The sequence below is a fragment of the Salvelinus fontinalis genome, chromosome 12 (assembly GCF_029448725.1).
Source record: "Salvelinus fontinalis isolate EN_2023a chromosome 12, ASM2944872v1, whole genome shotgun sequence".
Lineage (NCBI taxonomy): Eukaryota > Metazoa > Chordata > Actinopteri > Salmoniformes > Salmonidae > Salvelinus > Salvelinus fontinalis.
In genome coordinates this window covers 54791258-54804947 of record NC_074676.1, presented here as the reverse complement: position 1 = coordinate 54804947, position 13690 = coordinate 54791258, and the positions used below count along the sequence as shown (strand labels likewise).

General features: G+C 42.3%; 1 protein-coding gene across 1 annotated transcript in view; it reads right to left on the bottom strand.

The window, feature by feature from the left end:
* atp10a (ATPase phospholipid transporting 10A) overlaps positions 1 to 13690 on the bottom strand; it is a 225889-nt gene that overhangs the window by 182005 nt on the left and 30194 nt on the right. The window contains exons 3-4 of the mRNA XM_055941116.1: positions 7516 to 7601; positions 1061 to 1167 (exon numbers count right to left, since the gene is read on the bottom strand). Of these exons, the coding sequence (XP_055797091.1) occupies positions 1061 to 1167; positions 7516 to 7601 (193 nt within the window). The remainder of the gene's footprint in view (positions 1 to 1060; positions 1168 to 7515; positions 7602 to 13690) is intronic.

Below are 13690 nucleotides of genomic sequence, written 5' to 3'. Positions count from 1 at the left end.
ATCCACAAAGCAGCTCAGAGTAAGTGCTGATCTCAGATCAGTTTCCCTTTTAGATCATAATGAATAGGATTATATGGACAGATCTCAGATCAGTTTTCCTTCTTAGATCATAATGAATAGGATTATATGGACAGATCTCAGATCAGTTTTCCTTCTTAGATCATAATGAATAGGATTATATGGACAGATCTCAGATCAGTTTTCCTTCTTAGATCATAATGAATAGGATTATATGGACAGATCTCAGATCAGTTTTCCTTCTTAGATCATAATGAATAGGATTATATGGACAGATCTCAGATCAGTTTTCCTTCTTAGATCATAATGAATAGGATTATATGGACAGATCTCAGATCATTTTTCCTTCTTAGATCATAATGAATAGGATTATATGGACAGATCTCAGATCAGTTTTCCTTCTTAGATCCTAATGAATAGGATTATATGGACAGATCTCAGATCAGTTTTCCTTCTTAGATCCTAATGAATAGGATTATATGGACAGATCTCAGATCAGTTTTCCTTCTTAGATCATAATGAATAGGATTATATGGACAGATCTCAGATCAGTTTTATTTCTTAGATCATAATGAATAGGATTATATGGACAGATCTCAGATCATTTTTCCTTCTTAGATCATAATGAATAGGATTATATGGACAGATCTCAGATCAGTTTTCCTTCTTAGATCATAATGAATAGGATTATATGGACAGATCTCAGATCAGCACTCCGTCTCAGAAACTTTATGGATATGGAGCCAGATGTCATACAGAGACTGGGTGTCGTAAAATAGAGGCTCCTTCTCTCCTTGCTCGCTTAACAAACCCCATTGGAGGAGATGATCGGTGAAGGTCACGCCTCTCGAACCTTCTCCTCCAATGGGGTTTGAGAAGGAGGTGAGAGGATGAGAGGAACTGAGGAAAGACTAATTGAGAGAGAGCCAGGGTGTATATCGGGCTGCCTTTTTACCTCTTTGACCTTGTCCTCCAATGCATTGTGATTGGGAGGAAAGGAGGTAAGGAGGTAAGGAGGTAAGGAAAGAGCCGGGGTGTTTACCTGCATAGATGACTATCCCCACACACTCCTCTGTGTTGCGGATAGTACAGCCCCGCAGCAGCAAGTTGTCTTTGTACAGGCCATCTCTTCTTCCACTGCGATGGGTACTGTTTACAGACAAGATTATTCAATCACTTTACATCGCTGAGTAACATTACTGGATGACTAGGAGACACAAAAATGTAGATATGATCAATTCCATCTAGAATAATCTGCATATTATAATAGACCTGACTGCAAAGGTACATCCACAGATAGGGAAATCAACACGTAACATTCCTCTGGAACTATGCAGTGAACTCAGACCACCTGTGTGTGTGTGTGTGTGTGTGTGTGTGTGTGTGTGTGTGTGTGTGTGTGTGTGTGTGTGTGTGTGTGTGTATGTGTGTGTGTGTGTTACGTTCCCCAGTTTCTGTGTTCTGTTTTGTATTTTAGTGTGTGTGTTTCAGGAGATGGCTTCCTGAAGTACTCCCCAACCAGCTGATTGGTCAACCCCAGGCTAATTGGTGATTGGAGCTGACCCCGCCCCCTCGTCAAGAAGCAGCTGACTCTAATCACCATTGCCACCTGAAGATAAAAGCCAGTGTTCTGCCCCAGGAGTTTAGGAGAGAGAGGAGATGAGATAAGGAGTAGAGATTTGGAGATTGAGAGAGAGAAAAATTAGATTGTGATATAGTGTGGGTTGTGTATCAGAAAGTGTGGTATGTACTGTTGTTGTTGGTAGCAGTGTTTCTATGTCCTGTGTTTGAGTGTTTGTGAAATCATTAATAATTACTCTGTTTCATTTGTTCCCAGGGGGGGAAGGAGAAGGCACTTTGGGAGTGCTTAGGCAAGAGGCCCGAGGGCATACATATACCCGTAGTATATTTACTGTCTAGGCACACTAGGTAAGACCTGGGCGGACCACCCCCTGTATTTTGGTTAGGGCACCAGGCGGTGTTAAGTTAGGTAAGTTAAGTGGGTAGGCAGGTTAGATAGGAGAGGGGGAACTTTGATATTTACTTTCTTTGCTTTGGTTCCGTCCAGCCCCTTTTCCCCATATTACCGTGTAAGAAAATAAATTCTAGTAAACGGTAAATTCTGCTTTTGTGTCATCCTTACTCGCACCTACAGTCCATACCTCTTGCACTTCAGAGAGTTGAGTTGTAGCAGGGAGTTGCGTTCCCTCTTCTCAGAGGGGTGCGTAACAGTGTGTGTGTTGCACTGAACAGCTCAATAGATCTTCACGCTGCAATGCATTGTAGGGATATAGAGTCTCAGTAAGGTATATCAGAGGGATACACAGACTCTATATCCCCCCTACCTTACTAAGACTCTATAACCCCCTACCTTACTAAGACTCTATATCCCCCTACCTTACTAAGACTCTATAACCCCCTACCTTACTAAGACTCTATAACCCCCTACCTTACTAAGACTCTATAACCGCCTACCTTACTAAGACTCTATAACCCCCTACCTTACTAAGACTCTATATCCCCCTAGACTCTATACCCCCTACCTTACTAAGACTCTATATCCCCCTACCCTACTAAGACTCTATATCCCCCTACCTTACTAAGACTCTATATCCCCCTACCTTACTAAGACTCTACACCCCCTACCTTACTAAGACTCTATATCCCCCTACCTTACTAAGACTCTATATCCCCTACCTTACTAAGACTCTATATCCCCCTAGACTCTATACCCCCTACATTACTAAGACTCTATATCCCCCTACCTTACTAAGACTCTATATCCCCCTACCTTACTAAGACTCTATAACCCCCTACCTTACTAAGACTCTATAACCCCCTACCTTACTAAGACTCTATATCCCCCTACCTTACTAAGACTCTATATCCCCCTACCTTACTAAGACTCTATCCCCCCTACCTTACTAAGACTCTATATCCCCCTACCTTACTAAGACTCTATATCCCCCTACCTTACTAAGACTCTATATCCCCCTACCTTACTAAGACTCTATATCCCCCTAGACTCTATACCCCCTACCTTACTAAGACTCTATATCCCCTACCTTACTAAGACTCTATATCCCCCTACCTTACTAAGACTCTATATCCCCCTAGACTCTATACCCCCTACCTTACTAAGACTCTATATCCCCTACCTTACTAAGACTCTATATCCCCCTACCCTACTAAGACTCTATATCCCCCTACCTTACTAAGACTCTATATCCCCCTACCTTACTAAGACTCTACACCCCCTACCTTACTAAGACTCTATATCCCCCTACCTTACTAAGACTCTATATCCCCTACCTTACTAAGACTCTATATCCCCCTAGACTCTATACCCCCTACCTTACTAAGACTCTATATCCCCCTACCTTACTAAGACTCTATATCCCCCTACCTTACTAAGACTCTATATCCCCCTACCTTACTAAGACTCTATATCCCCCTACCTTACTAAGACTCTACACCCCCTACCTTACTAAGACTCTATATCCCCTACCTTACTAAGACTCTATATCCCCCTAGACTCTATACCCCCTACCTTACTAAGACTCTATATCCCCCTACCTTACTAAGACTCTATATCCCCCTACCTTACTAAGACTCTATATCCCCCTACCTTACTAAGACTCTATAACCCCCTACCTTACTAAGACTCTATATCCCCCTACCTTACTAAGACTCTATCCCCCCTACCTTACTAAGACTCTATATCCCCCTACCTTACTAAGACTCTATATCCCCCTACCTTACTAAGACTCTATATCCCCCTACCTTACTAAGACTCTATATCCCCCTACCTTACTAAGACTCTATATCCCCTACCTTACTAAGACTCTATATCCCCCTACCTTACTAAGACTCTATATCCCCCCTACCTTACTAAGACTCTATATCCCCTACCTTACTAAGACTCTATATCCCCCTACCTTACTAAGACTCTATATCCCCCTAGACTCTATACCCCCTACCTTACTAAGACTCTATATCCCCCTACCTTACTAAGACTCTATATCCCCTACCCTACTAAGACTCTATATCCCCCTGCCTTACTAAGACTCTATAACCCTCTGATATACCTTACTAAGACTCTATAACCCTCTGTAACCCTCTATAACCCAACTATATACCCGACAGGGCATATCACGTTGTTCATTTCACTGGTCACCATTTTTATTTTTAAGTTTACCGGTAAATCCCCAGTCACGTGGAGTTTATTTACATGTAAACAACGGCGAGTGACTTGAGCTTTGTGATTCAATCACTATCGATCAGCATGCGCCAGGTGACCCAGTTACCGTATGGAATTCACAACTACATTTTTTGCCAGCTAGATATCTTAGACTATTTTGTTTAACAGTCTAAAATGTACTATATGCTAATTTAGTAGCTAGTTGGCTATCTAGCTATGTGGTTAGCTTCTTCCAAAATCAAGCTTTGCTTGGTAACAGCAGATAACACCCTCCTGGATCAAGAGCCTTGCTGGTGAGTATTTGTTTTGTGCAGCAAACTGGGAGTAGCATTTGTAAGTTATTTGTATAGTTTAGGTCAGAGACTGTATAAAATGATTTGCAATGCGCTCGTTAGCATTTAGTTAGCATTCTCTATGGGATTTTACTTGTACTTGTTAGCATTGCTAACCGTCAGATTACAGAGTCTCAATGGGGTTTCAAAAACAGAGTCCCTTGTGTTCAGTGCCGGTATTACGGAATACCCCGGTATGGCACAAGGTCGGTATGAAGCCATGACAATCTACAGCCACTATTTTGTAGTAGTGACTTCTATGGTAGTGAAGCACTCAGATCCTCAGGGAATCAATCAGGACATTCATCACCTTATCACTATCCCTGATCCTTACATCCCACCTCAAGAAATAACATTTAAAAGCTTATCAGGTATCATCTAGGGAAAGTCACGGTACGGGACTGGATCTTTTGTCTGTGTCCTAAATGGCAACCTATTTCCTATATAGTGCACTACCGGTCCTGGTCAAAAGTAGTGCACTATGGGACACATTCTTAACCAACCAGACTAAAGAGGTGCTTAGTCTCAGAGATGTCAAACACTGTTCAGTCTCACGGTAAGCTGCCGCTTCTCAAATGCTAATTGAGGATGTAGTGTGGTGTGTGGTTCACCCCCGTAGTGACACAACAGCCTCCTGCCTGCCTGCCTCCACCACTACAGCCTTTGATAATGATAATGGTGGTAATGGTAGTAATGGCAGTGGTGGTAATGGTAGTAATGGTAGTAATGGCAGAGGTGGTATTGGTAGTAATGGTGGTGATGGTAGTAATGGCAGTGGTGGTAATGGTAGTAATGGTAGTAATGGCGGTGATGGTAATGGTGGTAATGGCGGTGATGGTAATGGTAGTAATGGTAGTAATGGCAGTGGTGGTAATGGTGGTAATGGTAGTAATGGCGGTGATGGTAATGGTAGTAATGGTAGTAATGGCAGTGGTGGTAATGGTGGTAATGGTAGTAATGGCGGTGATGGTAATGGTAGTAATGGTAGTAATGGCAGTGGTGGTAATGGTGGTAATGGTAGTAATGGCGGTGATGGTAATGGTAGTAATGGTAGTAATGGCAGTGGTGGTAATGGTAGTAATGGCGGTGGCGGTGGTGGTAGTAATGGTGGTGATGGTATTGGTAGTAATGGTGGTGATGGTATTGGTAGTAATGGTGGTGATGGTATTGGTAGTAATGGTGGTGATGGTATTGGTAGTAATGGTGGTGATGGTATTGGTAGTAATGGTGGTGATGGTATTGGTAGTAATGGTGGTGATGGTATTGGTAGTAATGGCGGTGATGGTATTGGTAGTAATGGCGGTGATGGTATTGGTAGTAATGGCGGTGGTGGTATTGGTAGTAATGGTGGTATTGGTAGTAATGGTGGTGGTGGTATTGGTAGTAATGGCGGTGATGGTATTGGTAGTAATGGCGGTGATGGTATTGGTAGTAATGGCGGTGGTGGTATTGGTAGTAATGGTGGTATTGGTAGTAATGGTGGTGGTGGTATTGGTAGTAATGGTGGTATTGGTATTAATGGTGGGGATGGTATTGGTAGTAATGGTGGTATTGGTAGTAATGGTGGTGGTGGTATTGGTAGTAATGGTGGTGATGGTATTGGTAGTAATGGTGGTATTGGTAGTAATGGTGGTGGTGGTATTGGTAGTAATGGTGGTGGTAATGGTAGTAATGGTGGTGATGGTAGTAATGGTAGTGATGGTAGTAATGGTGGTGATGGTAGTAATGGTGGTGATGGTATTGGTAGTAATGGCGGTGGTGGTATTGGTAGTAATGGCGGTGGTGGTATTGGTAGTAATGGCGGTGGTGGTAGTAATGGTGGTGATGGTATTGGTAGTAATGGCGGTGGTGGCAATGGTAGTAATGGTGGTAATGGTAGTAATGGTGGTGATGGTAATGGTAGTAATGGTGGTAATGGTAGTACGGTTGGAGTGGTAATGGTGGTATTGGTAGTGGTGATAATAGTAGTGGCACCCTATTCCCTATATAGTGCACTACTTTAGACCAGGGCCCATAGGCCTCTACTGTATACAGGGAATAGGGTGCCATTTGGGACACAACCAGTTTGTGGGTCAGAAACATCCTGTCACGTTCCTGACCTGTCCAATCCCTACTCCTCCTCTTCAGACGAAGAGGAGGAGAATGACCGTTACACATCCCTTCCTCCAGTTAGTTTGATTCCAGTTCCTAATGAGCTTTTAACCACCATCAGCGTCAATGCAGAAAGAGCAACTTTATGTTTACATACCCTACATTACTCATCTCATATGTATATACTGTACTCTATACCATCTACTGCATCTTGCCATCTTATGTAATACATGGACCACTAGCCACTTTATACTATGCCACTTTATGTTTACATACCCTACATTACTCATCTCATATGTATATACTGTACTCTATACCATCTACTGCATCTTGCCATCTTATGTAATACATGGACCACTAGCCACTTTATACTATGCCACTTTATGTTTACATACCCTACATTACTCATCTCATAGGTATATACTGTACTCTATACCATCTACTGCATCTTGCCTATGCCGTTCTGTACCATCACTCATTCATATATCTTTATGTACATATTCTTTATCCCTTTACACTTGTGTGTGTATAAGGTAGTAGTTGTGGAATTGTTAGGTTAGATTACTTGTTGGTTATTACTGCATTGTCGGAACTAGAAGCACAAGCATTTCGCTACACTCGCAATAACATCTGCTAACCATGTGTATGTGACAAATACAATTTGATTTGATTTGAGCAACTGGAACGGACGTCCAGATGTAATTCATTATGATTAAATGCAGCTCACTGAAGAAGTTGTTCTTTATCCATATGATTATCAATATTAAAACCATCCTCTCTCTGTAATAAAGAGCCGAGGCACGATGAAGACAAAGAGGAAGGTACGAGTATAAAGTTATGCAGCGTAACGATATATAACGAAGGTGTACTCACATGTAGCCTCTGAATCTGGCCAGGTCGTTGTTCGGCTTCTCACATTCTATGACGCTGTTGTATCTGGACGGGTCAAAATCACAATCCTGTAGAACAATACACATTTTTTTACTTAGCAATTCTGTCCTTTATTAAAACAACTAACCTCTTTGATATGCACGTCTATTCATCAATAAAGCACATCTATTCTGTAGGTGATTTCGTTTTCAATGATTTCTAAAATGAATCCAAAATGTGTACGCTTGAAAACAAACAATCTGGGAAGTGAGATCGAGGCAGAGTAGTCAGACCCAGAGAACACAGGAAGTGAGATCGAGGCAGAGTAGTCAGAACCAGAGAACACAGGAAGTGAGATCGAGGCAGAGTAGTCAGACCCAGAGAACACAGGAAGTGAGATCGAGGCAGAGTAGTCAGACCCAGAGAACACCGGAAGTGAGATCGAGGCAGAGTAGTCAGAATCAGAGAAAACAGGAAGTGAGATCGAGGCAGAGTAGTCAGACCCAGAGAACACAGGAAGTGAGATCGAGGCAGAGTAGTCAGACCCAGAGAAAAGAGGAAGTGAGATCGAGGCAGAGTAGTCAGACCCAGAGAACACAGGAAGTGAGATCGAGGCAGAGTAGTCAGACCCAGAGAACACAGGAAGTGAGATCGAGGCAGAGTAGTCAGACCCAGAGAACACAGGAAGTGAGATCGAGGCAGAGTAGTCAGACCCAGAGAAAAGAGGAAGTGAGATCGAGGCAGAGTAGTCAGACCCAGAGAACACAGGAAGTGAGATCGAGGCAGAGTAGTCAGACCCAGAGAACACAGGAAGTGAGATCGAGGCAGAGTAGTCAGACCCAGAGAAAAGAGGAAGTGAGATCGAGGCAGAGTAGTCAGACCCAGAGAACACAGGAAGTGAAATCGAGGCAGAGTAGTCAGACCCAGAGAACACAGGAAGTGAGATCGAGGCAGAGTAGTCAGACCCAGAGAACACAGGAAGTGAGATCGAGGCAGAGTAGTCAGACCCAGAGAACACAGGAAGTGAGATCGAGGCAGAGTAGTCAAACACAGAGAAAACAGGAAGTGAGATCGAGGCAGAGTAGTCAGAACCAGAGAACACAGGAAGTGAGATCGAGGCAGAGTAGTCAGACCCAGAGAACACAGGAAGTGAGATCGAGGCAGACTAGTCAGACCCAGAGAACACAGGAAGTGAGATCGAGGCAGAGTAGTCAGACCCAGAGAACACAGGAAGTGAGATCGAGGCAGAGTAGTCAGACCCAGAGAACACAGGAAGTGAGATCGAGGCAGAGTAGTCAGACCCAGAGAAAACAGGAAGTGAGATCGAGGCAGAGTAGTCAGAACCAGAGAAAAGAGGCCTGTACTCACAAAGAGTCCTAGAGAAGGAGTGCTGATCTCGGATCAGTTACTCCCTGTCCATATAATCTTAATTTATTATGATCCCAGATAAAAACTGATCCTAAATCAGCACTCATACTCAGACTGTGAATACAGCCCCTGGTCTATCAGATGGTAAATGTTATATAGGGTAGTAGAGGAATCATCTTGACCAAAGCATTCTTGTCATATCGGTGTGAGACCGAACAAACAATAAAACTAGTGTCAGTGTACCGAGAAGCTTATCGAAACGCAACGCTAGTCTGTGTGGAATGTTGGTTAACATGGACAGCATCATTAGGTTCTAGAATCTTCATGACAAAAGGTCAGAGGTCGACTCTATGGTTACATCTTAAAAAAGGCCCAGTTTAGTCAGAAATGTGATTTGCCTGTGTCTTATAAGGTTGGAATAATACTGTGAAAATGATAATGCCCTTTTTTTTAAGTGTAAGAGCGGTTTGAAAAGACGACCTGAAATGTCAGCCTGTTTTGGTTGGATGGAGTTTTCGCTTGCCTGGTGACATCACCATGCGGTAAATTTGTAATAGACCAATAAGAATGAGAGTTGTAAAACTGTGCCAACAACAGTTAGTTTTCATTATCTCCCCACTCAGACCACTTCCAGACAGTCCTAGCAACAAAACACTTCCAGACAGTCCTAGCAACAAAACACTTCCAGACAGTCCTAGCAACAAAACACTTCCAGACAGTCCTAGCAACAAAACACTTCCAGACAGTCCTAGCAACAAAACACTTCCAGACAGTCCTAGCAACAAAACACTTCTAGACAGTCCTAGCAACAAAACACTTCCAGACAGTCCTAGCAACAAAACACTTCCAGACAGTCCTAGCAACAAAACACTTCCAGACAGTCCTAGCAACAAAACACTTCTAGACAGTCCTAGCAACAAAACACTTCCAGACAGTCCTAGCAACAAAACACTTCCAGACAGTCCTAGCAACACAAACAAAAAAACTCTTGCTTGAGAAATTGCTCTTTGCTAAGAAGCGATTTGTTTATTTTTTACATTTTAATTGAAAAACACACTAAGTTACTTAATTGTTACCCAGAAATTATTTGATATTGAGATAAAAACAGCTGCAACTGTGAGCTGCAGTCAACTCCCAAACAAACAGTTATGATGAGACAATACAGGGGGGTGTGACTTTTTCACACCTTCGTAGGGCTGTAACGGACATGTAATTTTGGATGATGGTAATTGGCCAGCCAAAATGACCACGGTCATCGTAATACCCATTGGAATGCTCCGGACTGCATGTGCTGGAATTGAAATGGAATTAATAGAAGGGGAATCCCCTTTTTCAAGTCAATGAAGGCATAATGGGTGGACAGGAGTGTACACATCGGACCAAAGCAGGAAGTAAAATCCATGATGTGATTTGTTGATTCAACTCAACTAACATTACATTCCATTGCATGAGCCACATCAGTTTTTTTTTTTTATCACTTGAATGAACATTCTACATTACCATGGAAATTATTGCATCACAATACCAGGCAGCCATTGAGAGTGTACCCATGAGTTTACCAGGCAGCCATTGAGAGTGTACCCATGAGTTTACCAGGAAAATTTCCGGGGATAGAGGTTACAACTTTCAAGCCCATTCTATTCATTCTATTTCTGTGTGTGCTGCGGCTACTGCTGCATTGTGGGGGACATTTCCTACGCAACGGAATACTTGTTTTCTTGTTTCAGCACGGAGAAACAAAGTTTCATCACAGTGTTAAAATCAATTCCAATTTAATTTGTCACATGCTTGGTGAACAACAGGTGTAGAGTAACAGTGAAATTATAATATATACACAGGGTACCAGGTCATAACCTGGCTATATACACAGAGTACCAGGTCATAACCTGGCTATATACACAGGGTACCAGGTAATAACATGGCTATATACACAGGGTACCAGGTAATAACCTGGCTATATACAGGGAGTACCAGGTAATAACATGGCTATATACACAGGGTACCAGGTAATAACATGGCTATATACACACACAGGGTACCAGGTAATAACATGGCTATATACACAGGGTACCAGGTAATAACATGGCTATATACACAGGGTACCGGGTAATAACATGGCTATATACAGGGAGTACCGGGTAATAACATGGCTATATACAGGGAGTACCGGGTAATACCATGGCTATATACAGGGAGTACCGGGTAATACCATGGCTATATACAGGGAGTACCGGGTAATACCATGGCTATATACAGGGAGTACCGGGTAATAACATGGCTATATACAGGGAGTACCGGGTAATAACATGGCTATATACAGGGAGTACCAGGTAATAACATGGCTATATACAGGGAGTACCAGGTAATAACATGGTTATATACAGGGAGTACCAGGTAATAACATGGCTATATACAGGGAGTACCAGGTAATAACATGGCTATATACAGGGAGTACCAGGTAATAACATGGCTATATACACAGGGTACCAGGTCATAACCTGGCTATATACACAGGGTACCAGGTCATAACCTGGCTATATACACAGGGTACCAGGTAATAACATGGCTATATACAGGGAGTACCAGGTAATAACATGGTTATATACAGGGAGTACCAGGTAATAACATGGTTATATACAGGGAGTACCAGGTAATAACATGGCTATATACAGGGAGTACCAGGTAATAACATGGCTATATACACAGGGTACCAGGTCATAACCTGGCTATATACACAGGGTACCAGGTAATAACATGGCTATATACACAGAGTACCAGGTAATAACATGGTTATATACACAGAGTACCATGTAATAACATGGCTATATACACAGGGTACCAGGTCATAACCTGGCTATATACACAGAGTACCAGGTCATAACATGGTTATATACAGGGAGTACCAGGTCATAACATGTCTATATACACAGAGTACCAGGTAATAACATGGTTATATACACAGGGTACCAGGTAATAACATGGCTATATACAGGGAGTACCAGGTAATAACATGGCTATATACAGGGAGTACCAGGTAATAACATGCTTATATACACAGGGTACCAGGTCATAACCTGGCTATATACACAGAGTACCATGTAATAACATGGCTATATACACAGGGTACCAGGTAATAACATGGCAATATACACACACAGGGTACCAGGTAATAACATGGCTATATACACAGAGTACCAGGTAATAACATGGCTATATACACAGGGTACCAGGTAATAACATGGCTATATACACACACAGGGTACCAGGTAATAACATGGGTATATACACGGAGTACCAGGTAATAACATGGCTATATACAGGGAGTACCATGTAATAACATGGCTATATACACAGGGTACCAGGTAATAACATGGCTATATACACAGAGTACCAGGTAATAACATGGCTATATACAGGGAGTACCAGGTAATAACATGGCTATATACAGGAAGTACCAGGTAATAACATGGCTATATACACCGGGTACCAGGTCATAATCTGGCTATATACACAGGGTACCAGGTAATAACATGGCTATATACACAGGGTACCAGGTAATAACATGGCTATATACACAGGGTACCAGGTAATAACATGGCTATATACACAGGGTACCAGGTAATAACATGGCTATATACACAGGGTACCAGGTAATAACATGGCTATATACACAGAGAACCAGGTAATAACATGGCTATATACACAGGGTACCAGGTAATAACATGCCTATATACAGGGAGTACCAGGTAATAACATGGCTATATACAGGGAGTACCAGGTAATAACATGGCTATATACAGGGAGTACCATGTAATAACATGGCTATATACACAGGGTACCAGGTAATAACATGGCTATATACACACAGAGTACCAGGTAATAACATGGCTATATACAGGGAGTACCAGGTAATAACATGGCTATATACAGGGAGTACCAGGTAATAACATGGCTATATACAGGGAGTACCAGGTAATAACATGGCTATATACAGGGAGTACCAGGTAATAACATGGTTATATACAGGGAGTACCAGGTAATAACATGGCTATATACAGGGAGTACCAGGTAATAACATGGCTATATACAGGGAGTACCAGGTAATAACATGGCTATATACACAGGGTACCAGGTCATAACCTGGCTATATACACAGGGTACCAGGTCATAACCTGGCTATATACACAGGGTACCAGGTAATAACATGGCTATATACAGGGAGTACCAGGTAATAACATGGTTATATACAGGGAGTACCAGGTAATAACATGGTTATATACAGGGAGTACCATGTAATAACATGGCTATATACAGGGAGTACCAGGTAATAACATGGCTATATACAGGGAGTACCAGGTAATAACGTGGCTATATACAGGGAGTACCAGGTAATAACATGGCTATATACAGGGAGTACCAGGTAATAACATGGCTATATACAGGGAGCACCAGGTAATAACATGGCTATATACACAGAGTACCAGGTAATAACATGGTTATATACAGGGAGTACCAGGTAATAACATGGCTATATACAGGGAGTACCAGGTAATAACGTGGCTATATACAGGGAGTACCAGGTAATAACGTGGTTATATACAGGGAGTACCAGGTCATAACATGGCTATATACAGGAAGTACCAGGTAATAACATGGCTATATACAGGGAGTACCAGGTAATAACATGGCTATATACAAGGAGTACCAGGTAATAACATGGCTATATACAGGGAGTACCAGGTAATAACATGGCTATATACACAGGGTACCAGGTCATAACCTGGCTATATACACAGGGTACCAGGTAATA